Genomic DNA, 25,056 nt, shown 5'->3' with positions numbered 1-25,056 from the left:
GACTAAAGTATTCAGCAGTATACAGACTGGTCAGACTAAAGTATTCAGCAGTATACAGGCTGGTCAGACTAAAGTATTCAGCAGTATACAGACTGGTCTGACTAAAGTATTCAGCAGTATACAGACTGGTCAGACTAAAGTATTCAGCAGTATACAGGCTGGTCAGACTAAAGTATTCAGCAGTATACAGACTGGTCAGACTAAAGTATTCAGCAGTATACAGGCTGGTCAGACTAAAGTATTCAGCAGTATACAGGCTGGTCAGACTAAAGTATTCAGCAGTATACAGACTGGTCTGACTAAAGTATTCAGCAGTATACAGGCTGGTCAGACTAAAGTATTCAGCAGTATACAGGCTGGTCAGACTACAGTATTCAGCAGTATACAGGCTGGTCAGACTAAAGTATTCAGCAGTATACAGGCTGGTCAGACTAAAGTATTCAGCAGTATACAGACTGGTCAGACTAAAGTATTCAGCAGTATACAGGCTGGTCTGACTAAAGTATTCAGCAGTATACAGGCTGGTCAGACTAAAGTATTCAGCAGTATACAGGCTGGTCAGACTAAAGTATTCAGCAGTATACAGGCTGGTCAGACTAAAGTATTCAGCAGTATACAGGCTGGTCAGACTAAAGTATTCAGCAGTATACAGACTGGTCAGACTAAAGTATTCAGCAGTATACAGCACATGTTCTGTGTTTAATGAAACAAACTGGACAAACAAAAGCATGAACTACATAAAGTGTGTAAACAAAATGCCTTTGCTAAAATGACCTTTTCAGTCACAAGGTGAACTACAGCTCCCTGTCTTTAAGGAGCTGGACAGCGTATTGGAGGGGAGCTCTGGACCAATCAGAAAGTCAGCCTGTCAGTTTAGATGACTGAGATGAGTGACTGAAAAGGCCAGACGCTAAGATACGCTATAAATAAAATTCAAATTCAAATGCATTTCCACAGGTTCTTTTCATGGTTTTTCCTCAAAATATTTACAAAATCTTGACGAACCAATATTCTGAATTATAATAAACTAGCACAGTGGACAGTAACTTTTAATTTCATTACATACGCATTCATTAACAAATTAACACTGGGATCATACTGTTCTTAGCTGACAGCTGATGAGTACCACATCACTGACAGTGGCCCTGTGTTTGACTGAGAATGCAGAGATACAAAACATTTATCCTGTTTCAAACTAGTGGGCACTTTTGTGGAACACTGGTAATGTAATGTTGGTAATGGCATCTTACAGCTCCTTTTCAACCCTAACTTGTTCCGTTCTAGAACACTTCCTAAAGATATGATATGACATTAACCCTGTCTTATGTGTAACAGCTGGAACCCATATATGCCATGAGCACTGCACTAGACACTGTCCAAAGATAGCACATTGCAATTGTGGATCAACTGCACAGATCTGTTTTGTTTTCTTTTGCTTATTATGTAATAATCTATCAATTAATCCAAACACCTATGCCAACCAGAGGAGGGTGGGCTCCCTCTGCTGAGTCTTAGTTCCTCCTAAGAAACTCAGTCTAAGGGAGTTTTTTCTTGACATTGTTGCCTTGTTTTTAGAGGTATCGGCTCTAGCATCCTATTAAACCCCTTTGTGACAATGTCCATTGTAAAAAGTGCTGGACAAATTGCGCTATACATGGTGACATGGCTACCAAGTGGTATGGAGAGAAGGTTTGGACTGCATTGTTCTATACCAATGTCACCAAGATTATTTTTGTTAGGTGATAAGGACGAAGAAAAGAGAATAATAAAAAAGAAATGACCTCTACCAGTGCAAAGGGCAATGAGACCATGGTGCATGGAATGTCATTACAGCTTGTTGTCACTCAAAAACAGAATTTTCCAGTAAAAAAGAAGTGTGCTCTTGGAAGAGGTGTTCATAGAGCACCAGACATTTGCCCAGTGTAATTCACAGTAGTTCTAACGCAGTCAGAGAACCAGTTTAACAGTGTTAAGGCATATCTCATTTTGTCCAAATACTGAAATATCAACCTCTGCTTTAGGTCATCTTTCACCTTTTATCTTTTGTCTTGTTGCAGAGTCAATGCTTCATATTCAGTCAATGACTTCAAATTTCTATATCAACACTTTACTAATTGCTTGTTTTGTATACAAGATAACGGAAAAAAAGCATACTTATTTTAAATTACTGATTTGCTGACAGTGTACAGTCAAAACAATTCCCTATTAAATTTTACCTTTCCCTTCAAAAAGTGTACAGATTTAAACACAGAAAAAATACAGGCAATTATTTTCTTTTTTGATCACGTATTTAAATGTATATGCTAAACTGATAATTTTATTTTTCTAGAATTGTTTCCTGAAATGATGTTGGTCACACAAGCATTGGTCACATTTTTGTTCCTGTTTAACAGTAAATTCATGTATGTCTATAGGAGACAAAAGGTTGCCCTGCTAGGAAAATTTCATATGCAACAGTCAATAATCTCTTGGCTACTCATTGGAAAATTAGCAGTAAAACCCCACAAACATTTTTACTCTGAAACAGCAGGTAGTTTTCAGTGAGTTTAAAAACTCAGTGACAAGTTACATTGTGCGAGGTCATCTCAGTCCCTATAGCAGCTTGCAGCAGAAGAATAGTTTCTCTCAGCAGAGGGTTACACACCAGCATAAGCCAGTGGAGAACTAAAGTGCCTCTGCCGGTCATTTCCTGACAGTTCAGTCTGGTACTGCTGTGTTTGGTGCATGGGTCGTTGACACAGGCCACTCATAATGCATTGAGACCAGTTGTTTTCTCATCTTCACACTCACCGCCACATTCTCTCTTCTCCTGCAGGGCAAGCATTTCTTTCTGCATCTGGCTTTGCTTTTTTGCATTTTTCCTCCCCCTGAAAAAGCACCAGAATATGACTGGGATCTTAGGAATCACATCACTACCATAGACCATAGAGTCTAATTGAGCCACACATCACATTAGAGGAGCTTTAAGTATATGCAGTAAGCTACTAGTAAGCATGCTGTTAAACAGCTTTTCTGGACTATGAATCAGGTCATATTTGCTCTATATATACGGATATGCTTTGGTACCATCTAATCCTTCCACCTTGTCCATTATCAGAATACTGGACATTGGTCCCAACCTGAGACCTAAAAACTCTTGTCCCTACCAAGATCTCTCACACCATTATCCCTCACACTACAGCCTGTGCGTTACCTCACACCATTATCCCCCAAACTACAGGCTGTGCGTTACCTCACACCATTATCCCCCAAACTACAGGCTGTGCGTTACCTCACACCATTATCCCTCATACTACAGCCTGTGCTTTACCTCACACCATTATCCCTCACACTATAGCCTGTGCTTTACCTCACACCGTTATCCCTCAAACTACAGCCTGTGGTTTACCTCACATCATTATCCCTCACACTACAACCTGTGCTTTACCTCACACCATTATCCCTCACACTACAGCCTGTGGTTTACCTCACATCATTATCCCTCACACTACAGCCTGTGTTTTACCTCACACCATTATCCCCCAAACTACAGGCTGTGCGTTACCTCACACCATTATCCCTCACACTACAGCCTGTGCTTTACCTCACACCATTATCCCTCACACTACAGCCTGTGCTTTACCTCACACCATTACCCCTCACACTACAGCCTGTGCTTTACCTCACACCATTATCCCCCAAACTACAGGCTGTGCATTACCTCACACCATTATCCCTCACACTACAGCCTGTGCTTTACCTCACACCGTTATCCCTCACACTATAGCCTGTGCTTTACCTCACACCATTATCCCTCACACTATAGCCTATGCTTTACCTCACACCATTATCCCTCACACTACAGCCTGTGCTTTACCTCACACCATTATCCCTCACACTATAGCCTGTGCTTTACCTCACACCATTATCCCCCAAACTACAGGCTGTGCGTTACCTCACACCATTATCCCTCACACTACAGCCTGTGCTTTACCTCACACCATTATCCCTCACACTACAGCCTGTGCGTTACCTCACACCATTATCCCTCACACTATAGCCTGTGCTTTACCTCACACCATTATCCCTCACACTACAGCCTGTGCGTTACCTCACACCGTTATCCCTCACACTATAGCCTGTGCTTTACCTCACACCATTATCCCCCAAACTACAGGCTGTGCTTTACCTCACACCATTATCCCTCACACTATAGCCTGTGCTTTACCTCACACCATTATCCCTCACACTACAGCCTGTGCTTTACCTCACACCGTTATCCCTCACACTATAGCCTGTGCTTTACCTCACACCATTATCCCTCATACTACAGCCTGTGCTTTACCTCACACCATTATCCCTCACACTACAGCCTGTGCTTTACCTCACACCGTTATCCCTCACACTATAGCCTGTGCTTTACCTCACACCATTATCCCCCAAACTACAGGCTGTGCGTTACCTCACACCATTATCCCTCACACTACAACCTGTGGTTTACCTCACACCATTATCCCTCACACTACAGCCTGTGTTTTACCTCACACCATTATCCCCCATACTACAGCCTGTGCTTTACCTCACACCATTATCCCTCACACTACAGCCTGTGCTTTACCTCACACCGTTATCCCTCACACTATAGCCTGTGCTTTACCTCACACCATTATCCCTCACACTACAGCCTGTGCGTTACATCACACCGTTATCCCTTACACTATAGCCTGTGCTTTACCTCACACCATTATCCCTCACACTACAGGCTGTGCTTTACCTCACACCATTATCCCTCATACTACAGCCTGTGCTTTACCTCACACCATTATCCCTCACACTACAGCCTGTGCTTTACCTCACACCGTTATCCCTCACACTATAGCCTGTGCTTTACCTCACACCATTATCCCTCACACTACAGCCTGTGCGTTACCTCACACCGTTATCCCTCACACTATAGCCTGTGCTTTACCTCACACCATTATCCCTCACACTACAGCCTGTGTTTTACCTCACACCATTATCCCTCACACTACAGCCTGTGCTTTACCTCACACCGTTATCCCTCACACTACAGCCTGTGCTTTACCTCACACCATTATCCCTCACACTACAGCCTGTGTTTTACCTCACACCATTATCCCTCACACTACAGCCTGTGTTTTACCTCACACCATTATCCCTCACACTACAGCCTGTGCTTTACCTCACACCGTTATCCCTTACACTATAGCCTGTGCTTTACCTCACACCATTATCCCCCAAACTACAGGCTGTGCGTTACCTCACACCATTATCCCTCACACTATAGCCTGTGCTTTACCTCACACCATTATCCCTCACACTACAGCCTGTGCTTTACCTCACACCATTATCCCCCAAACTACAGGCTGTGCGTTACCTCACACCATTATCCCTCACACTACAACCTGTGGTTTACCTCACACCATTATCCCTCACACTACAGCCTGTGTTTTACCTCACACCATTATCCCCCATACTACAGCCTGTGCTTTACCTCACACCATTATCCCTCACACTACAGCCTGTGCTTTACCTCACACCGTTATCCCTCACACTATAGCCTGTGCTTTACCTCACACCATTATCCCTCACACTACAGCCTGTGCGTTACATCACACTGTTATCCCTTACACTATAGCCTGTGCTTTACCTCACACCATTATCCCTCACACTACAGGCTGTGCTTTACCTCACACCATTATCCCTCATACTACAGCCTGTGCTTTACCTCACACCATTATCCCTCACACTACAGCCTGTGCTTTACCTCACACCGTTATCCCTCACACTATAGCCTGTGCTTTACCTCACACCATTATCCCTCACACTACAGCCTGTGCGTTACCTCACACCGTTATCCCTCACACTATAGCCTGTGCTTTACCTCACACCATTATCCCTCACACTACAGCCTGTGTTTTACCTCACACCATTATCCCTCACACTACAGCCTGTGCTTTACCTCACACCGTTATCCCTCACACTACAGCCTGTGCTTTACCTCACACCATTATCCCTCACACTACAGCCTGTGTTTTACCTCACACCATTATCCCTCACACTACAGCCTGTGTTTTACCTCACACCATTATCCCTCACACTACAGCCTGTGCTTTACCTCACACCGTTATCCCTTACACTATAGCCTGTGCTTTACCTCACACCATTATCCCCCAAACTACAGGCTGTGCGTTACCTCACACCATTATCCCTCACACTATAGCCTGTGCTTTACCTCACACCATTATCCCCCAAACTACAGGCTGTGCGTTACCTCACACCATTATCCCTCACACTACAACCTGTGGTTTACCTCACACCATTACCCCTCACACTACAGCCTGTGTTTTACCTCACACCATTATCCCCCAAACTACAGGCTGTGATTTACCTCACACCATTATCCCTCACACTACAGCCTGTGCTTTACCTCACACCATTATCCCCCAAACTACAGGCTGTGATTTACCTCACACCATTATCCCCCATACTACAGCCTTGGTACCAATGCAATTCATACAGCCAAATATTTTAAAAGGAGTGTGGGTGAGCTCAAAATAACAAGCGATAAATACTTTTCAAATGTATAGTAGGTGATGTATGTGATAATATATTACCAAAGCAATAGGGAGTGTTGTATGAACAAAGAACAAAGCCTTCACTATGTTAAAGACAAAGCTACAGAAGAGGAAAAAATCTACACCCTCACTATCTTGGACCATACCATTTCTCCTCTACATCCTCAATGGTGTCCGGTAAAGGCACGTTGAGGGTTTCTGGAAGTAGAAAGGCAAAGATGCCAGCCACAACAGCAGATAACCCATAAACAATACTAGGGAGAGCTGGCAGCACATCTTCCAGGATTAAAACAGCTGGAGCAGCCATGGACCCTATCCTGGCCATAGTGGATGAAAAGCCCATCCCAGTCTGTCTGCATGGGGAAAGGAAAGAGAAATGCAGGTCACTTTAGAGAAAGAGCAAACTTACTTATGTTATTCCTTACATTATTTTACAGGTAGTCCTGTACAGTCTGCTATTGTATACCATGTAATGTAGATAAGTCATCAGAAATAGTTTTCACACCAGTTTGTTGATGTGTAATAAAGTGTAGATGAGTAATGTTTGATTGAAGGAGGGACCTGATAACAGTGGGGTAGAGCTCTCCTGTGAACAGGTAGACACAGGTGAAAGAGGCAGAGGTGAACCCTTTCCCAAGAACGGCTAAGCTTGTCCTCAGCGTCTGCAGGTCTATGCGGTAAATAATATGCACTTTATTGGCAATAAAACTTAAAGTTACAGAAGCTTCACTGGGTTACCAACCTGACATATCTTATTTAATCAAGAATGATTTACTTGCACAATTGTGTTTTTTGGATAGTTTAAACATTGGAAAGGTAAATGAATGTTTCAGGTTCATTAGAATGTATCTTACTCTGCGAAATGAGGTCCATCTGCAGGGTCTAAACTGTGGCACTTACAAGAACGGTATACTGTCCAATTGGCGGACATTTGAGAAGGCAATTAACAAATACTTAATTTGCCTTTGTCAAGTTCTAGAAAACAAATATGAAGTGAACTCTGGTTGATATATGGACCCATTTTTACTCACTCAATATTTTTTCTAAGAAATCATTTCAGAAAACCATTATATTCTGGTGTTTTCTGTTGTTTACAATTTGATGTTGCATACATATATAAAGGGTGAAGCTTGCTGAATGGAAATGGTTTTACATCCTTATCTGAAAGATCAGTGAAACTAGGAACAAAACCGTCACATTGCGCTTAGACAGCTTTTCACTGACAAGTCATTTATTTTTCAGTGGTGGTGAAGCATCATGTTTGGGGTTTGCACCCCAACCCTGCCATTCCCTGGCTGTTTCCCTCAGTGCCGTCCCATGCCAGTACTTACTACAGTAAGAACATCTTTACTCTGGCACTCACATATGGGTATGGAGACAATGGGATGGTACCTCTTAACTTTTTCAACTTACCCCTACATTTTATTAACAAAAGAAAAAGTAAAAACAATATGAGAGACAGGGGCAGTACTTGCCATGGTTTGTTCGTTAGAAAACATGCCTGAACATGAGGCATACCATCATTATGCTAATGTGCATTAGAATTAGCTGTCACTGCAGGGACCAATCCAATACTGTGTCAGCTTTGGTTTTTATTTATGTGTGTGTGTGTATGCGTGTAAAGAATCTTAAAGAATCTATTATTCACTGACCCTTTGGAACAAGGATGTTAGCGAAGATGACAGACGCTGACATGAGGAGACATGTGCCCTGAGTCACACGACGACCCAGAAAGCTGAGCATTGTAAGAGCAACCAGTTTGGCGGGAAAATCCACTGCCCCAAAGATAATCTGCATCAGGTAGATGTTCACACCAAATTTCTGCAGGTCCATGGCCAAACCATAATAGGCAAAACTAGTTGAGAACCTATTATAAGATAACAACAAGAGTATGGAATTAATTTCTTTACTGTTATCTTAATCATAAACCATCTGTTTTATATGTTGCCTTAAATATACAATATGTCCCAGCACGTGGCAGTGTTCATGATGCTGATATTAACGTAAGAGTAGCAAAAGTTTACCAAAATGCTGACGTATGAATCTTTTATCAGCAAATGCGGCCCAATTCTTGCAATAAACATACAGCAGATGTGGGTCACCAAGGAACTCTTTCTGTCATCTTATCTGAGCATAACAACTTTCAATGACATTTAAATTAATAAACGCACTCACGTTACTTGTTTGTTGGCAGGTAGATACTAGTTAGCTGGTAACAGTAAAGAGTGGAATTAAACAACAAGTATTTTTTAACTGGAGTGACTGTTCATTCACTGTCATAAGCATTGTAGCTGCAGCTGACTAAGAAGGACATTAAAAAAATGGCTAACAGCACAATGAACACTGAGCTCAGAAGCCATTTCAATTACGATTATAGTTACAAACACAACAAAAAGAGACAGAATGCTAATGCCAGCTGTGGAATGCTAGGACCCCTGGTAGACCCCCCCCCCCCCTTTTTTATTTTTACCACAGCCCTGTGAATCATTTTCAGTGGAAACTGTATTTCCCATGGACTTCTTTTCAGTGGTATGAAATTTTGGGAGGACATTTTATTTTAGATGGATTTTAGATGGATTTCTTTTCAGTGGTATGAAATTTTGGGAGGACATTTTATTTTAGATGGATTTCTTTTCAGTGGTATGAAATTTTGGGAGGACATTTTATTTTAGATGGATTTTAGATGGATTTCTTTTCAGTGGTATGAAATTTTGGGAGGACATTTTATTTTAGATGGATTTCTTTTCAGTTGTGTGAAATTTTGGGAGGACATTTTATTTTAGATGGATTTCTTTTCAGTTGTGTGAAATTTTGGGAGGACATTTTATTTTAGATGGATTTCTTTTCAGTGGTATGAAATTCTGGGAGGACATTTTATTTTAGATGCATTTCTTTACAGTGGTATGAAATTTTGGGAGGACATTTTATTTTAGATGCATTTTTTTACAGTGGTATGAAATTTTGGGAGGACATTTTATTTTAGATGCATTTCTTTTCAGTTGTGTGAAATTTTGGGAGGACATTTTATTTTAGATGGATTTCTCTTCAGTTGTGTGAAATTTTGGGAGGACATTTTATTTTAGATGGATTTTAGATGGATTTCTTTTCAGTGGTATGAAATTTTGGGAGGACATTTTATTTTGGATGGATTTCTTTTCAGTGGTATGAAATTTTGGGAGGACATTTTATTTTAGATGCATTTCTTTTCAATGGTATGAAATTATGGGAGGACATTTTATTTTAGATGGATTTCTTTTCAGTGGTGTGAAATTTTGGGAGGACATTTTATTTTGGATGGATTTCTTTTCAGTGGTATGAAATTTTGGGAGGACATTTTATTTTAGATGGATTTCTTTTCAATGGTATGAAATTATGGGAGGACATTTTATTTTAGATGGATTTCTTTTCAGTGGTGTGAAATTTTGGGAGGACATTTTATTTTAGATGGATTTCTTTACAGTGGTATGAAATTTTGGGAGGACATTTTATTTTAGATGCATTTCTTTTCAGTTGTGTGAAATTTTGGGAGGACATTTTATTTTAGATGGATTTCTTTTCAGTGGTATGAAATTCTGGGAGGACATTTTATTTTGGATGGATTTCTTTTCAGTTGCGTGAAATTTTGGGAGGACGTTTTATTTTAGATGGATTTCTTTTCAGTGGTATGAAATTTTGGGAGGACATTTTATTTTGGATGGATTTCTTTTCAGTGGTATGAAATTTTGGGAGGACATTTTATTTTAGATGGATTTCTTTTCAGTTGTGTGAAATTTTGGGAGGACATTTTATTTTAGATGGATTTTAGATGGATTTCTTTTCAGTGGTATGAAATTTTGGGAGGACATTTTATTTTAGATGGATTTCTTTTCAGTGGTGTGAAATTTTGGGAGGACATTTTATTTTAGATGGATTTCTTTTCAGTGGTGTGAAATTTTGGGAGGACATTTTATTTTAGATGGATTTCTTTTCAGTGGTATGAAATTTTGGGAGGACATTTTATTTTAGATGGATTTCTTTACAGTGGTATGAAATTTTGGGAGGACATTTTATTTTAGATGCATTTCTTTTCAGTTGTGTGAAATTTTGGGAGGACATTTTATTTTAGATGGATTTCTTTTCAGTGGTATGAAATTCTGGGAGGACATTTTATTTTGGATGGATTTCTTTTCAGTTGTGTGAAATTTTGGGAGGACGTTTTATTTTAGATGGATTTCTTTTCAGTGGTATGAAATTTTGGGAGGACATTTTATTTTGGATGGATTTCTTTTCAGTGGTATGAAATTTTGGGAGGACATTTTATTTTAGATGGATTTCTTTTCAGTTGTGTGAAATTTTGGGAGGACATTTTATTTTAGATGGATTTCTTTTCAGTGGTGTGAAATTTTGGGAGGACATTTTATTTTAGATGCATTTCTTTTCAGTTGTGTGAAATTTTGGGAGGACATTTTATTTTAGATGGATTTCTTTTCAGTGGTATGAAATTCTGGGAGGACATTTTATTTTGGATGGATTTCTTTTCAGTTGTGTGAAATTTTGGGAGGACGTTTTATTTTAGATGGATTTCTTTTCAGTGGTATGAAATTTTGGGAGGACATTTTATTTTGGATGCATTTCTTTTCAGTGGTATGAAATTTTGGGAGGACATTTTATTTTAGATGGATTTCTTTTCAGTTGTGTGAAATTTTGGGAGGACATTTTATTTTAGATGGATTTTAGATGGATTTCTTTTCAGTGGTATGAAATTTTGGGAGGACATTTTATTTTAGATGGATTTCTTTTCAGTGGTATGAAATTTTGGGAGGACATTTTATTTTGGATGGATTTCTTTTCAGTGGTATGAAATTTTGGGAGGACATTTTATTTTAGATGGATTTCTTTTCAGTGGTATGAAATTCTGGGAGGACATTTTATTTTGGATGGATTTCTTTTCAGTTGTGTGAAATTTTGGGAGGACATTTTATTTTAGATGGATTTCTTTTCAGTGGTATGAAATTTTGGGAGGACATTTTATTTTAGATGCATTTCTTTTCAGTGGTATGAAATTTTGGGAGGACATTTTATTTTAGATGGATATCTTTTCAGTTGTGTGGAATTTTGGGAGGACATTTTATTTTAGATGGATTTCTTTTCAGTGGTATGAAATTTTGGGAGGACATTTTATTTTAGATGGATTTCTTTACAGTGGTATGAAATTTTGGGAGGACATTTTATTTTAGATGGATTTCTTTTCAGTGGTATGAAATTTTGGGAGGACATTTTATTTTAGAAGGATTTCTTTTCAGTGGTATGAAATTCTGGGAGGACATTTTATTTTGGATGGATTTCTTTTCAGTGGTGTGAAATTTTGGAAGGACATTTTATTTTAGTTGGATTTCTTTTCAGTGGTGTGCATAATTGCGGACATAACTGTAAACCAGATGGATCCTTACCAAACAATCATGAGACAGAGGGATATTTTTCTCATCACTTGAGTCCGGAGCAGATCAAAAGCTGTGTAGATAGATTTACTGGACTGGACTTCTTTTTGCATATGAGATTCAAAGACCTAGACACAGGAGAGCCACAATGCACCCGTGATTAATACTTTTTTCCCTATTCAATAGATATTTAAATATGAAAGAGTTCTGTCAGTCATGATTTTCGTCACAAAGTCACTTCACTCTATAATCCACCCCCAAATAATCTATCCGTCCATACATTCATATAACCTTCCTACCTCCAAGGTGACCTTCTCTACCATTTCAGACTTGCCATTAATCCTGGCTACACGGTGCATCTGCTTTAGGGCCTCGTTAGATCGACCATTCAACACTAGCCAGCGTGCTGATTCCGAAAACCACCTAAAAAGTTGAATTAGATGGAACAAGCATAACAATTGTCATTTCTGAATAAAGATTCTCAGTCCTGAAACACTGTCAGATAAAAATTTAGTCCAGCCAGTTTTGTTTTATCCCAAATGATCTTTTTGAGAAGAAAAGATTTTGCTCACCAGCTATAGAGGAAGAAGATGAAGAAGGGGGCGCTAACAGCCACATGCAGCTTACGCCAGTCTCTCAGACTGTATGCCACCCCAGCCAAGACCATTTGACCAAAGGTAAAGAAGAAGGAAGAGAGAGTGCCCACAAGCGTGCGTGTTTTAGTGGGAATCCACTCAACCTCTGTGAACACAGACTTTGTTTACACTTCTCCTCATTAACTGCAGGAAAATCAGTGGCAACTGCACAGCTTCATTAGCATAAGTTCTCTGTTGCTGTTTGTGTATTTCCTGTGTTTGGTATTATTATTTAGACCACTATCATCATATCTGTGCTACAAACTCAGTACTTATGACAACAGAGAACTCACTGAGAGAGACGGCATTGAGGATCACTCCAGACACAGACATGCCAGTTAGGAAGCGGAATATGCAGTAGACCAGGTAAGAGGGGGACAGGGCTGTGAAGGTTCCGAGGACACTCAGCTGAAAATAGGACCAAATGAGCAAGGCCCTACGTCCAAACCTTCATATGGAGAAAATGAGGGGTGAGAGTGCACAAAAATAATATGCATTCTAAATAAATCTTCACTAGACCAACAACATTTAAAGAAATTAAAAATGAAAATCTGGAGTTGTAGTTATATGCATGTGTCAACAGGTGTATGGACAGAATTGCTGAATTACTTTTCTTAGCAATGACTGGCCTATAACACACACACGCACTGACACACGCACACATGCAAGTGAACACAACATTCACACGCACACATACACACATGCACTCACACACACACGCTTTCCCTTCACCTTCCCACTAATATCAGTATTAATATCGACTTCCATGTGAGATTAAAGGGCCAACACAAAAAGAACACAGGTATTAGCAGTTTCCCAGTTCAAAAATTTTAATCCAGTGGAAAAATAAGCTGAACAGTACTTCATGCAGCATTTGAAAAAGTAAGAAATGTTCATTTGATCTTAACGGGTTTGGATCTCCTTTAACGGTCTCCAAAAGACAGACCTATCTCAAAACGCTTCATGTTGTTGAAAGCTTATCCGTTTTTTCAATATGACCCTGTAAAAGAAAACCCAATAGACCTAAGCACGGTTAAAGTATTATTTTTTTCTGTATGTTGAATTGCACAGTAGCCTATGAATCATTGAGACTACCTCAGGAGGCTTACCTGTCTGACAGCCCCCCAAATATTATGGCTCCAGTCAAGACTCCGCCCATGTAAATTGTCTGGATCATCTGCTTCAGCGGACGTAGGGAACAGACAAGATCCCACTGAAGAGAAAAAAACGACAAAAACAAACAAAAACAAGAAGCTAAACGATAGTTACAGCGTTCTGAAATTCAACCTTTACTGCCATTTAGTCCATACTAAAATGATGCCCTGGGTCTCAAGTTTCATATCTAAGCAAACTGGGAGATACTTGCTCACCAAACAGGGATATGGAAGCACCATGTTATCCCACTGTGGGCTGTTCTGTGAGACTCCAGCATAGGAGTAAGCACTCTGTCATTTTCTGTATAATTACAATTATGTGGGATTTTTTTTTCCAACCTGAGATTAATTCACCTATTCCTACCACCACAAACAACAGAAACAAAGAGATAAGGTGCTGCTGTTTTATTTAATTTATTTTCTAATCAATTTATTATTCTTTTTAAATTCTGCACATTATTTTAGTACTTCATTTGACGTGCTATTTGTCAAGTTTTGCACACAGTAAAAATGCATATAAGTAGGCTTTTTGATCAAATTAGACAGTTATTCCTATTGTTTATAATTTAAGTATAGTGTTGATTGGCACATATTATCTTACAAAGTTTTAATTTGTTTCTCTGTGATTTGCATGCATCTACTTCAGACTGGTTTTAATGAGAGGTTGTAGGTATGTAACAGGTTCAGCTGGAGGAGAGAAATATTAATGGAAGCCTGTTGTTTTACATTATTCAGTCTGCAACCAGGCAGGTCAACTAAAGTCCCTTCCCACCATAAGTAGACTGTCAGGTGATTACTGTATCATCCCAAATTAAAGCCATTAAAAATTGGACATCTTTAAATGGATGTCGTATGGATGGACTCCATCATGAGGTAAATACCCTGAGCTTCACTCCTGTGCAAAGTTAAGCTACAAATTTTGTATCCTTTATATGCAGTCCTGCATATGTTTGCTTTGTTTTTCAAGTTTGCTGATTTACTTTCTAAATTTCAATTTGCTTTTGAGCAGACAAAATGTGTTTTTATATTTTATTTAGGAAAGATGCTAGTGTGTTCCCCAGATCACTGCCTCCTGCAGTTTATGCATGGAATTTGATTAATGGTAACTGGCCAATCATCATCCTCCAAACACTCTGGTGTTAACTATCAGGTTCCCATACTCTCTTCTTCCCACCTGACCCTCTGAATAGTTCAGTCTTTTCCTACTAACCAAAGTCAGCACTTTGTGTCAAAATGTACAATCGCTGAGTGATTTAAAGGATGTATCTTCATACTCCATTTACCATTTAATGTACTCAATTCACTCCATTTACAAGCCTCCCAAGAGCTTCACTGAGGTGCTGTTACTCATCTGTGATCTTATGTTTGAACTCAGTAGCCAACCTTGTAGGATTAAACTCAAACAAACCATTTCATTTAACATACCAAAACATAAACAATAATGATCTAACTCACCTCAAAACCTAATGCCCAGTCATCCACGGATGATTTTCTGATGAACTATAACATCTGTCCCTCCTGCTCCCAAAAGGCCCTATCACACTCTCAGACATGCATGGTTTCTTCCAGTTATTAACCTATTAAAACTACTGGGAGCAATTTAGAGCAGTTAGCCAGAAGAACTGGTTTAACTTTACCCTACAAACATCTGAACATGTATAGAAATGCTCTCTGAGCAGCCAGAAACTCCATCTACAGAAATATCAGCAGTAAAGAGAGAGATAATTTCAAAACCATGTTCTCCGTTGGCATCTCTCTACTTCCAAGCCAACTCTCAATGGTTTTTTGATGATTTCGTGTTTGAAATATTAAATAAACTGTAACAGTGCTTTGACAAATTATTTGCCCCTTTCTGATTTTCTCTGTTTTGTTCATTTTTGGCATTGAATTTGATCAAATATCTTTGATACAGCTGGTAATATATGAATGGTGCCTGAGAGAGACAGAGAGAGAGAGAGAGAGAGAGAGAGAGAGAGAGAGAGAGAGAGAGAGAGAGAATGACACCAGTACTGTTCTTTTTTCATTTCTTTGGTGTGCGAGGTAATCAAATGTATAATCATATGGTGTGAAAATGCCCGCCAGATTAAATCAACCTAAATAAGGAGGTAATTAGGTTCATTTGTCTGAATGCTTTGTTAAACAGTCAGGCCTGATTCGGACCAGCCCTGTTAAATATAACTTTAAAAAACTTAAACCCCACCACCAAGAGTCACGTTGGCAAAGCAAAAGTTCTCAGAGGCACATTTTGCCATGATTAAAAAATTCCTGTAGACCTTTGGAGAAAAATGGTTGAATATCAGTCTTAATTACACAGGATTACACAACCATTTCCACAGCTCTGAAAATCAACCAAACTCAACTGTGCCACATTCACCAAATGGAGAAAGTTTGTGACAGTAGTCAGTCTACAAGTGGCCTACCTGTCACAATCTCTCTATGAGTAAGATGTAAAGCTATCAGTGAGAACCCTAAAACAGCATTCACAGCTTTCTTGCCTTAGCTAAAATCAGTGTTCATGACTGCCTAAAAAGAAAAAGAAGACATAAGAGAATGACTAAGCAGAGGCTACTGCTCACTAAAAGGAACATAAAAGTTTGTCTTCAGGTAGCCAGAAAGCACCTTGATGACCCTCAAAAATCCTGGAAGAATGTTCAGTGGACTGAAATCAAAAAGGGAACTTTTTGGACAACTGTTCAATTAAAAAAAATCAATTTTTTGACAAGGAGAGATGGTAGAACGCAGATATTAACGAAATAACCATGCAATATCCTGGTACATATCGTCACAGCCCCACGACGGTATCGAGACATTTTTATGGAGATGTCGCGAAATTCGATATGTCGTTACATCCCTAGTGATTTGAACAGATATCAAAATCACATTTGTGAAAAAAGCATTGCCCTTGCTAAAAAGTGAACAATCTCATATAAGACAAAGAGAAGCTCATTTATAATCCGTGGAGAGGAGCTACAGTAATGCCCGTTCCCGATTTTACAGAGACGCACTGTGTCGCAGCAGTAGTCCTGTACAGCAGTGGGTGGTGACTGAGATCATTATCTGGATATACCATACAGCATTAGCTTCTTAAAAAGGATTTCTTTAGATCGTAGTCTTATGAGCCCTAATGGTTTTCCAAAAAACCATGAACTGAAAAAGTAGGAAGAAGTAGGCATACTGAGAAGTATACTTGCTTTCTTTTTAAAGAAGTTTGCGTGCCCGACCCCACCATCAAGCACCAGCCCTTACACTCAGTGTTATGGAGGATATGGAATTGAGCCAGGCATTAATTACTATATGAAAACCAGTGATCCACTGACGGAGCTGCGACAGTTTACTTACCTCAGACACTGTGGTGGCCAGAAATTCATTCTTGTTGTAAGTCCAACCATCATGACAAATCTCTGTGGCGATGCCCGTAGAATTTCCTGACAGTCCACTGTAGCTAACATTTTCAGCAATAAGGTGCCACTGGGGATTAATGTACCTACTACACCTCGAAAGTTTGGAGGCATCCATTGGAATGAAAACGCGAAGCAGACTATGGATTGAGGCAGATATGTTTAGGCGGTCGGCAACAGATGTCATATTAGGTATGGTGCAATGGTGTTCAGGCGTACCAGCTGTGAAATTATTTAATAAATTTTGGCTAGCCATCAGTAGACCTGGAATGGAAAGCAGTGTAACATGGATCAGTTGGAATCGTCCGAATCCACCGACCTCATTAAGTAGGTCTGAAAAACCCATGATGATGACAGCAAATTATTCTGTAAAGTGCCGTTTGATGTCAACGATTTAACGATGTCGATTCTTGCACTCGTCGGCGAGGACGCTGAAAGGCCAAGGAGTGCGCAATTGCGACAAACACCTTAAGTTGGAAAATCGTGTCCGAATACCCTTCTCCGTTATCAGTTATGTTATAGCCCTCCACCATCCCAGAGACCTCCTCTTGATGTTATCAGTTACAGCCCAACTTTAGTAATCCACGAAACAGAGACCTATATAATGATTAATTTGTACGTTAATGGTTGTCGGACTATTGGTGACATTCCGCGCTCCAAAGATATTCATTTCCAAAAACAGACTCGTTGGGAGTAGTTTTCGACGAGGTGGTAAATATCATATATAATCAACCACTGGAAAAAGACGTTAAGCTTCACAATTCAGCAAGAGTTTCTCCCACGATGAACATTCCTCATAGGAGTTATATTGTCGTTGGCTGCAGTTTCAGAGTATTTCAGAGTACTTCTTTCATGCACTGCGTTTTTCCACAAATTAATTAAATTCTGCAATGGAACGTTGTAATCTGTACTCAGAAACGCCTGAAATCCCTGTGGAATTTGTGTAAAGCTCTTGAAACAGAGTGTAAAACCAAATAGCTCAGTAATCCAAATATTGCTCCTGTGAACTTCTCAGAGTACATTAGATTCACATTTAAGCTCTTTCTTTCTTTCTTTCTTTCTTTCTTTCTTTCTTTCTTTCTTTCTTTCTTTCTTTCTTTCTTTCTTTCTTATTTTTAATATTGTTGTCAGTTTATGTTGCTTAAATGTATAAAAGTGCATGTAAGTTACAGGTCCTTTGTTTACAGAAGTCTCTAGTATACTGTGGACTCTGATTATTCTCAGAGGGCTCCCAAAGTGCAGCAATTATCTGGTGATGTGAATTAGAACAAAAGATTGAAGATTTCAGTGTGTTTTAGATGTTTGTATTTGTTTAACCCTCAATTAAACAATTGCAGTGTGTGAACAGGGACAGATAGTGACAGGGAACAGATCAGACTGGCCTATTGATGGTTAACAGCTGGGTTTAAGAATAGTCCATGTGCTTATGAAAAGCTATCATGGTTAAGGAATCATTTACTGTGAATGAAAGAAGTCTCTCTTTGTTGCATGACCTGTGAAGTGATATACACTGCTCTAATATACTCAGATCCTGCTTTGGTATTTGTCTTCAAGCAGAGGCCATATAAACTATTGTTGTGCCATTATCAGCAGACTTTTAGTAAGACTTTACTGCTCCACCTGTAATTACAGTACTACAGCTGTGTAAACCCACCCCTTCTTCTTCTCCTTCCTTGACCCTTTTTCTCTCTCTCTCTGTCCCTGCCCTGTTGAGCCTAATTGCTCTCTCTTGACCGAGCCTAACTGTGTTTTGGAACATTGTAAAACTGCTTGTAATCACACATATGAAAGACCAGGCTTGATGGGTTATCACAGCTCTACGCAGACCCTCCAAGATTGCTGTACTCACACAGATTTGTATGGAACTGTGTGAAGACTTGATTGTTCAGGAAGCATGGCTGCCTTTTCACCAGTGAGGGGCTATGCCTGGCTTCATCAATGTGTATCTTTACATTAGAGCTGACTTTGTCATTCTCACACTTGTTAGTTGTTTACAGCTGATCCAGTTTGAATACAGCACCTCTTAAAGAATTCTGTGGCTGTGCTGAATTTTCATCAAGCCTTGATAACACTCTTTGTGTTATAGCTCACTGGAACAGTTCTCACTGGAACAGTTCTGGAGGAGATGCAACAGAGCAGTAACAAGACACAGCAAATGCAACAAATATATCTACATGAAAAAACTACATTTCCCTGTAGCAGTTTAATTTATTTCAGTGTGTCTAAAGGTCCAAAGCAGGAGCCAATATCACTAGTTAGACATTGTCCTATAAAACTGATGAGTCATTTTTTTCTTAGGTGCATTTGGCACACCAGTGTTGTATTGCACAGTTAATTACCTGTTTGTCACACACGTGTAAGTTTGCTGTTCTCCTTTTTTGTTGCTGATTGAATATTTTTATTTGCCCCCATCATTCCTGGTAAACACCAGGCATTGTCCTGTGTGAAAAACCTATGAAATTACCTTTTTCTGAACCAGGGAAAAGAGCATTTGATCATATGGTGGTAAATTAGTTCACTTGTTCAGGCTATTCCAACATTTCGTTGAACAGTAACTAAATCCTTTGCCACCTGCTTGTTTGTTCATATAGTAAGTTATCGTCACATGCCCCGCACACTGGAGGTGTGATTTGTTTTTGTGAGCATGTGGTCTAACATGTAAGGCACGGTCTGTTGAGCCAATTGTTTATTTCTGATGCAGTATAATTAAGCAACAGGCTTATGCTTACACTCTGGTTAGACATTGTCTTTCTTGTATCCTGCAAAACTGCTATGTCATAGTTTAAACAATGACAGTAGGCTCCACAAAGACGGTATGACTTTCAAGTGACATTCAGTTTTAAAATTCACCACAAACCTATCCAACGCAGATTTATTTCTACAGATTTATTTCAGACATTTTTTTAAACAGCACATAGCAGGTTTGTAATGCTATGTTCTCACGCAGGTACATAGACCCAAGACTCAAGGTAAAAGACAAGCTGTCAATATTAGTATGAGCTGATATTTATAAACACTGCAGATCTAAGAGTCAGCTTACAGTTAATTAGTCTTTTGAATGGTTTGCCTCATTAATCTGTCTTGACTAGTGAAAAAATGCTAAATGATATTTGTGTATTTGCTTAACTGAACACTTAAGCAGTGAGCATTACTGTGTTTATGTAATAGTAATAAAAAGTGTAAGTATAAAAAAAGTATATTTTTGATTAAAGCAAAAATTCTTTTTCAAAACAATAATGTAACATTCGCAGTTTCTAATTTAGCAAAGCCAAGGTTTTAGCCCTGTTTTATCAGAGAACTGAGGACTGAGGACTTTGCTGACAATAATTCTGTCCTCTGATTACACATTTTCAATGCCAGGTTATTCTGCACTGCTACAGAGAGTGAAATAAACATATTAAAAATCAATCAAATGATCAGTGACTGTGATTGCTGTCAGGAGCAACATTTGTATGCCTGTGTACATCTTTTGCCTGTTCACTGGATATAAGTGAAGAGGAGAATCAATATCATGTTCGTATGCAATATCATATACAAACGCATAAATATATGTATACAACATAGTATACTAAAGGATAAATATATGTATATAATATCAACATAGTATTCAAACGGATAAATACATGTATACAACATAGTATACAAATGGATAAATATATACATATGTAACACCTCCCAGGTCTGGGGTGGTGCCAACAGTAATGTTTAAAAGATGGAAAATAATGACAGAAACAACAGTGCTGTGTTTCATGTAGCTGTTCTCATTATAATCTTTGTTGAAATTTTAGTTCACAATCTCTATCAGTTTTCAATTTCGGTATCCTAACAAAGAATATAACTACATAACTGTAACTAAGAACCAGGGCGTGTCTAAAGGGGTGGAACGGGGTGGCACCCCTCCCCCTCCTGCTTAATATGATCGCCCCCCCTCCCCCGATGCCCTCCCAATGCCATTGGGCTAGAGCACTGTCAATCTGACAATGCCCAACACTATTGGATAAGAGCGCTGTCAATCGCTGCCTGATTCACTGCCAGTCGCTGCCTGCAGATTTTGTATCAACTCAACTGGATCAGTGCACAGTCAATATCTGCGTGATTTGCGACGCAGAATCACAGTACCACGTTTTTCAAACTGGAGTTGAGACACGAGTCGACCACAGACTACCTCTCTGTTCATGGTCTGTACACAGTCAATCATACATTTTGAAATACAGTAGCTCCTCCTTATCCACGGTGGATACGTTCCAAGACCCCCGCGGATGCCTGAAACCGCAGATAATACCGACCCCTCTATATAATATGTTTTTTTCCTACACATACATACCGACGATAAAGTCTAATTTATAAATTAGCCACTTTAAGAGATTATTGGTGTGTTGGGCAGGACGGCGCGAGATAATTTCATCTCACTACTCAGAATGACGCGCAATTTAAAACTTATGAATTGCTTATTTCTGGAATTTTTCATTTAATATTTTCAAAGCGCGGAAAGCAAATCCGCGGATAAAGAGGGTTGACTGTATGTGGACTGGGATGTTGTCGTTGTCTGCTGCAATAATATGCATATGAAGGTGAACTCCAGATAACAGAAACAGTAGTGAGTGATGTAGCCTACCCACAGCGGAAAGCTATTGGAGTCTCGATATCCCTAAAGACGACCCTCGCAGGTCTAAGGGCTTCAAAAGCTCCCAAGAGTCCCATTATAAAATTACGTAGCTAGTTAGTTAGCTTAGCTAACATAATTTCGGCAAACTAGTGAATGACTTTCCCGTGTTATTCAGCGGCGGTGCAACACCACATACATAGAAAATAGACAAGTATTACTTCATCGGTTCTTCCGTTGTTTGAAAGATTAAAGGCACAATCTCTTTTTCCGAATAGCCTACAGTGGTAAATACTGAAATGTGGGGTTAGAGAATGTTAATTTAGCGATCTAATCCAATTACGTTGAGAATTTTAAGCTGTAGAAAGGTTTATACGTTTGTATTGGAACAAACAACGCTATTTTGGGGTCTGGTGGGAGAAATGAAGCCCCATTTGCGTATCCAAAAACGGCGTCACAATTGAATGATTCTGCCTTTAAGCAGACCAGACCATAGCCATCAAATGTAGCTTTGTGTAATATTAATGGCTGAGTTAGTGACTTAGCCTAATTGTTTGTATTTATACCTGAAAATAGTGCCCAATGTTTTCTAAGTCAATTTTCTGACACCCCCCCCCCCGACCGGCTCTTGGTCCCCCCTGTGCCACCCCATTTGAAAAATCCTGGAATCGCCCCTGCTAAGAACATAACTTAATGTGGCGCACCTAAAATAGCGTGACCACATTTATGGGATGTAATCTGATAGTAATTTTTATACTAATAATTTTGGGTCATTGTGTACATTTATGCTTGTAGTTAGAAAAAAACAGAGCCCATTCAGTCGGTGATAACAGTGAGATCCGAACTAATTGCCACCGTACTAACGGAGTGAGGGATACGTTTTTTAGGCAGCAGTGAGGCGGAACGTTTGTGTTCGTTTTAGTTGCTTCGGGGTATCGGTGAGAGAGTGTTTGTTTCCATCTCCTCAGAAGCAATCTGGAACGAACTACACACACTGTGTCCTCATTACTCCTTTTTTTTACCCGCTTAATACAGGTCGGTTAACTGTGAATAAATCATAACGATCTACCTCGTGAGGTCAGGCTTTATTAACTGTCTGCTAAAGGTTTAGTGTTTAGTGTTGTGGCGAATTTGATATGTATAAAAGTTCGAAAGAAAGTAAGTGTTTCCTGTCGAAGTTTTCCTGAGTTGACGCCGTTTCTGGTTACTATAGTAACCTGACAAATTCAGCCAGCGCTCACAATATCTACGTTAATCAACGTTGTCCATGTTATGATAGAAAAAAAAACGAAGATAACCATTGGAGCGGTAACCTAGCTCGCCTCTAATGTACAGTCTCGTTGACTTGTGCAGGTAGATATAGGCTATGCCTTTCTTTAGTTCTCGCTTGTAAGAGAGGGAGCTCATCGCCAGCTCAAACCACATTGTTTCAAGATTAATGTTTGACCCCCCCCGTTATGATGTCACTCTATGCCACCAACCAATCTTATGTTTAGATCGCAAGATGCTTAAAACATGATAATGTGAGGGGCGAAGCAGTGTATTTTATTGATTTGGGAAATGGCATGTCCGCAACCGCATCTGGATACCTGGCATGGCAAACAGTCAAGAGTTGCCATAACCTATGTCTGCATTCATTTGTTTATATACAAACCCACCTAACCATCCCATCTACAGATATGGATACATAGATGCCGCATTGGCCGCTGCTGTATGTCAAGATCCGCTAGTAAACAAATACAATGTGTACTGAGGGATGCAGACTTCTGTACAAAAATCGACTGTAACTCGCTTAATTCTGAACCGATTTTCATGAAATGTGGTTTGTTATAAACGTGAGAAACTGACGTGATACTAGTTATTTACTGGAATTAAATTCAGTTACTGGGGACGGATCTAATCGGCTCCATGCCAAAACATTAACCTCAGATCTGAATAGCCACAACTTCCTCTGGGACATGCCGGCTCCGTTCTGTGAACAGGCAACATCAAGTGTAAATTATTTAGGATTTCAGCTTTTGTGAATTTCCCCTAAAATCGGAGAAAATGTAATCAAAAATATAATTCCTACCTGATGCCCTGGTGGAATTGAACAGAAATGGTCCTGACCGAAGCGGCATTTGCAGACATAACGCTGTGACTGAAGGGCAGTTAGGCTAGGTTAAAATGTTTTAATGTAAAAATGTGACTATAACTATGTAAGGGATCATATACAGCGAGCCGGTTATTACTGCGAAACCCGGACAGGCTTATGCAGGACCCCGACGCGAAGCTGTATCCCGCTTATTACACAAAAGAAATCAATCATTTGACACAAAATATTGATTAAAAATGATTTTATTGCTTCCGCTAAAAACAAGTTCGTTAGATTCTGAGGTTGGTCCATTGCAATGGTCTGTTATTCAGACACAGGCTACTTCGATTACATATGATGTAGTCTCCATAGTATGATAGACAAACCTACCGATCTCTAAATTAGCATACAGCAGAATCTCTGAACCCAATAAAAAAGCGAAAGCTCTTGCAAACCAAGTTATCATTCTGGAAAAGTTAAGAATTCTTTAATTCTTTAAGAACTCTTTAATTTTACAGAATGATAATCTGGTTTGCAAGAGCTTTCGTAAGGCTCTCTTCAGCTCCAGTGTCTGCGTTTTAGACAGTTTTGACTGCATCAAATTAGAAGTCGCGAAATTGCAATGTAGCATACACTATGATATCCTGGTAACGCCACTGGCTTTAGGCTTTCCGTTTCTGTCTGGTGCATTTAGCTGCCAGAATTAAGAACCCCCCCACATGCGTCAAAATAATGAACACCAAAATATGACCATACATTTAGTGCGTCACATATACAACATAGTATACAAACGGATAAACAGGCTTATATGTACAGAGGTGGGTAGTAACGCGTTACGTTTACTTCGTTACATGTAGGCCTACTTAAGTAACCTTTTCCAATAAATTGTACTTATAAGAGTAGTTTTAATGCACAACACTTTTCACTCTTGCTCGAATACATTTACGATTAAAAAAGTAAGTATAGGCTACTGTATACTGTTACATTAGACTACACACTTCTCTTTTTTTATTCACACGCACACAGCTTCTACGACGTCGACTGCTTTGATACACGCTCAGTGTAAATCTTTTCACAAAAAGTTGAAATTATTCAAACAAGAGATGACAAAATAACTTTAAAGTAACAGATAATGTGGATAAATGGCTAATTGTGGTTACAGTACATTTCCATAGCAACGGTTTGATAGACACTGTA

At 39.4% G+C, this 25,056-nt stretch overlaps 1 protein-coding gene across 1 annotated transcript; it reads right to left on the bottom strand.

Moving 5' to 3' along the window:
* Positions 1-2,746: 2,746 nt before the first annotated feature.
* Positions 2,747-17,528, bottom strand: oatx (organic anion transporter X). The gene is made up of 10 exons (XM_030793850.1): positions 17,124-17,528; positions 13,740-13,843; positions 12,924-13,078; positions 12,568-12,736; positions 12,295-12,418; positions 12,008-12,123; positions 8,231-8,445; positions 7,140-7,248; positions 6,725-6,931; positions 2,747-2,867 (listed from the first exon to the last, which is right to left on the bottom strand). The coding sequence occupies exons 1-10, from the start codon at positions 17,526-17,528 to the stop codon at positions 2,747-2,749; spliced, it is 1,725 nt and encodes a 574-aa protein (XP_030649710.1).
* Between the last annotated feature and the right edge of the window lie 7,528 nt (positions 17,529-25,056).

The sequence above is a fragment of the Chanos chanos genome, chromosome 16 (genome assembly GCF_902362185.1).
Source record: "Chanos chanos chromosome 16, fChaCha1.1, whole genome shotgun sequence".
Classification (NCBI taxonomy): Eukaryota; Metazoa; Chordata; class Actinopteri; order Gonorynchiformes; family Chanidae; genus Chanos; species Chanos chanos.
Note: the sequence above shows the minus strand (reverse complement) of the source record. Positions and strands in the feature narration are given on the sequence as shown.

Coding starts and splice junctions, on each gene's coding strand:
- oatx (XM_030793850.1), bottom strand. CDS start 17,528: ATGGGTTTTTCAGACCTACTTAATGAGGTCGGTGGATTCGGACGATTC. Junction 12,419..12,567: donor ATCTTCTTCCTCTATAGCTG/GTGAGCAAAATC, acceptor TCAACTTTTTAG/GTGGTTTTCGGAATCAGCAC. Junction 2,868..6,724: donor GAGGATGTAGAGGAGAAATG/GTATGGTCCAAG, acceptor GTGCTTTTTCAG/GGGGAGGAAAAATGCAAAAA.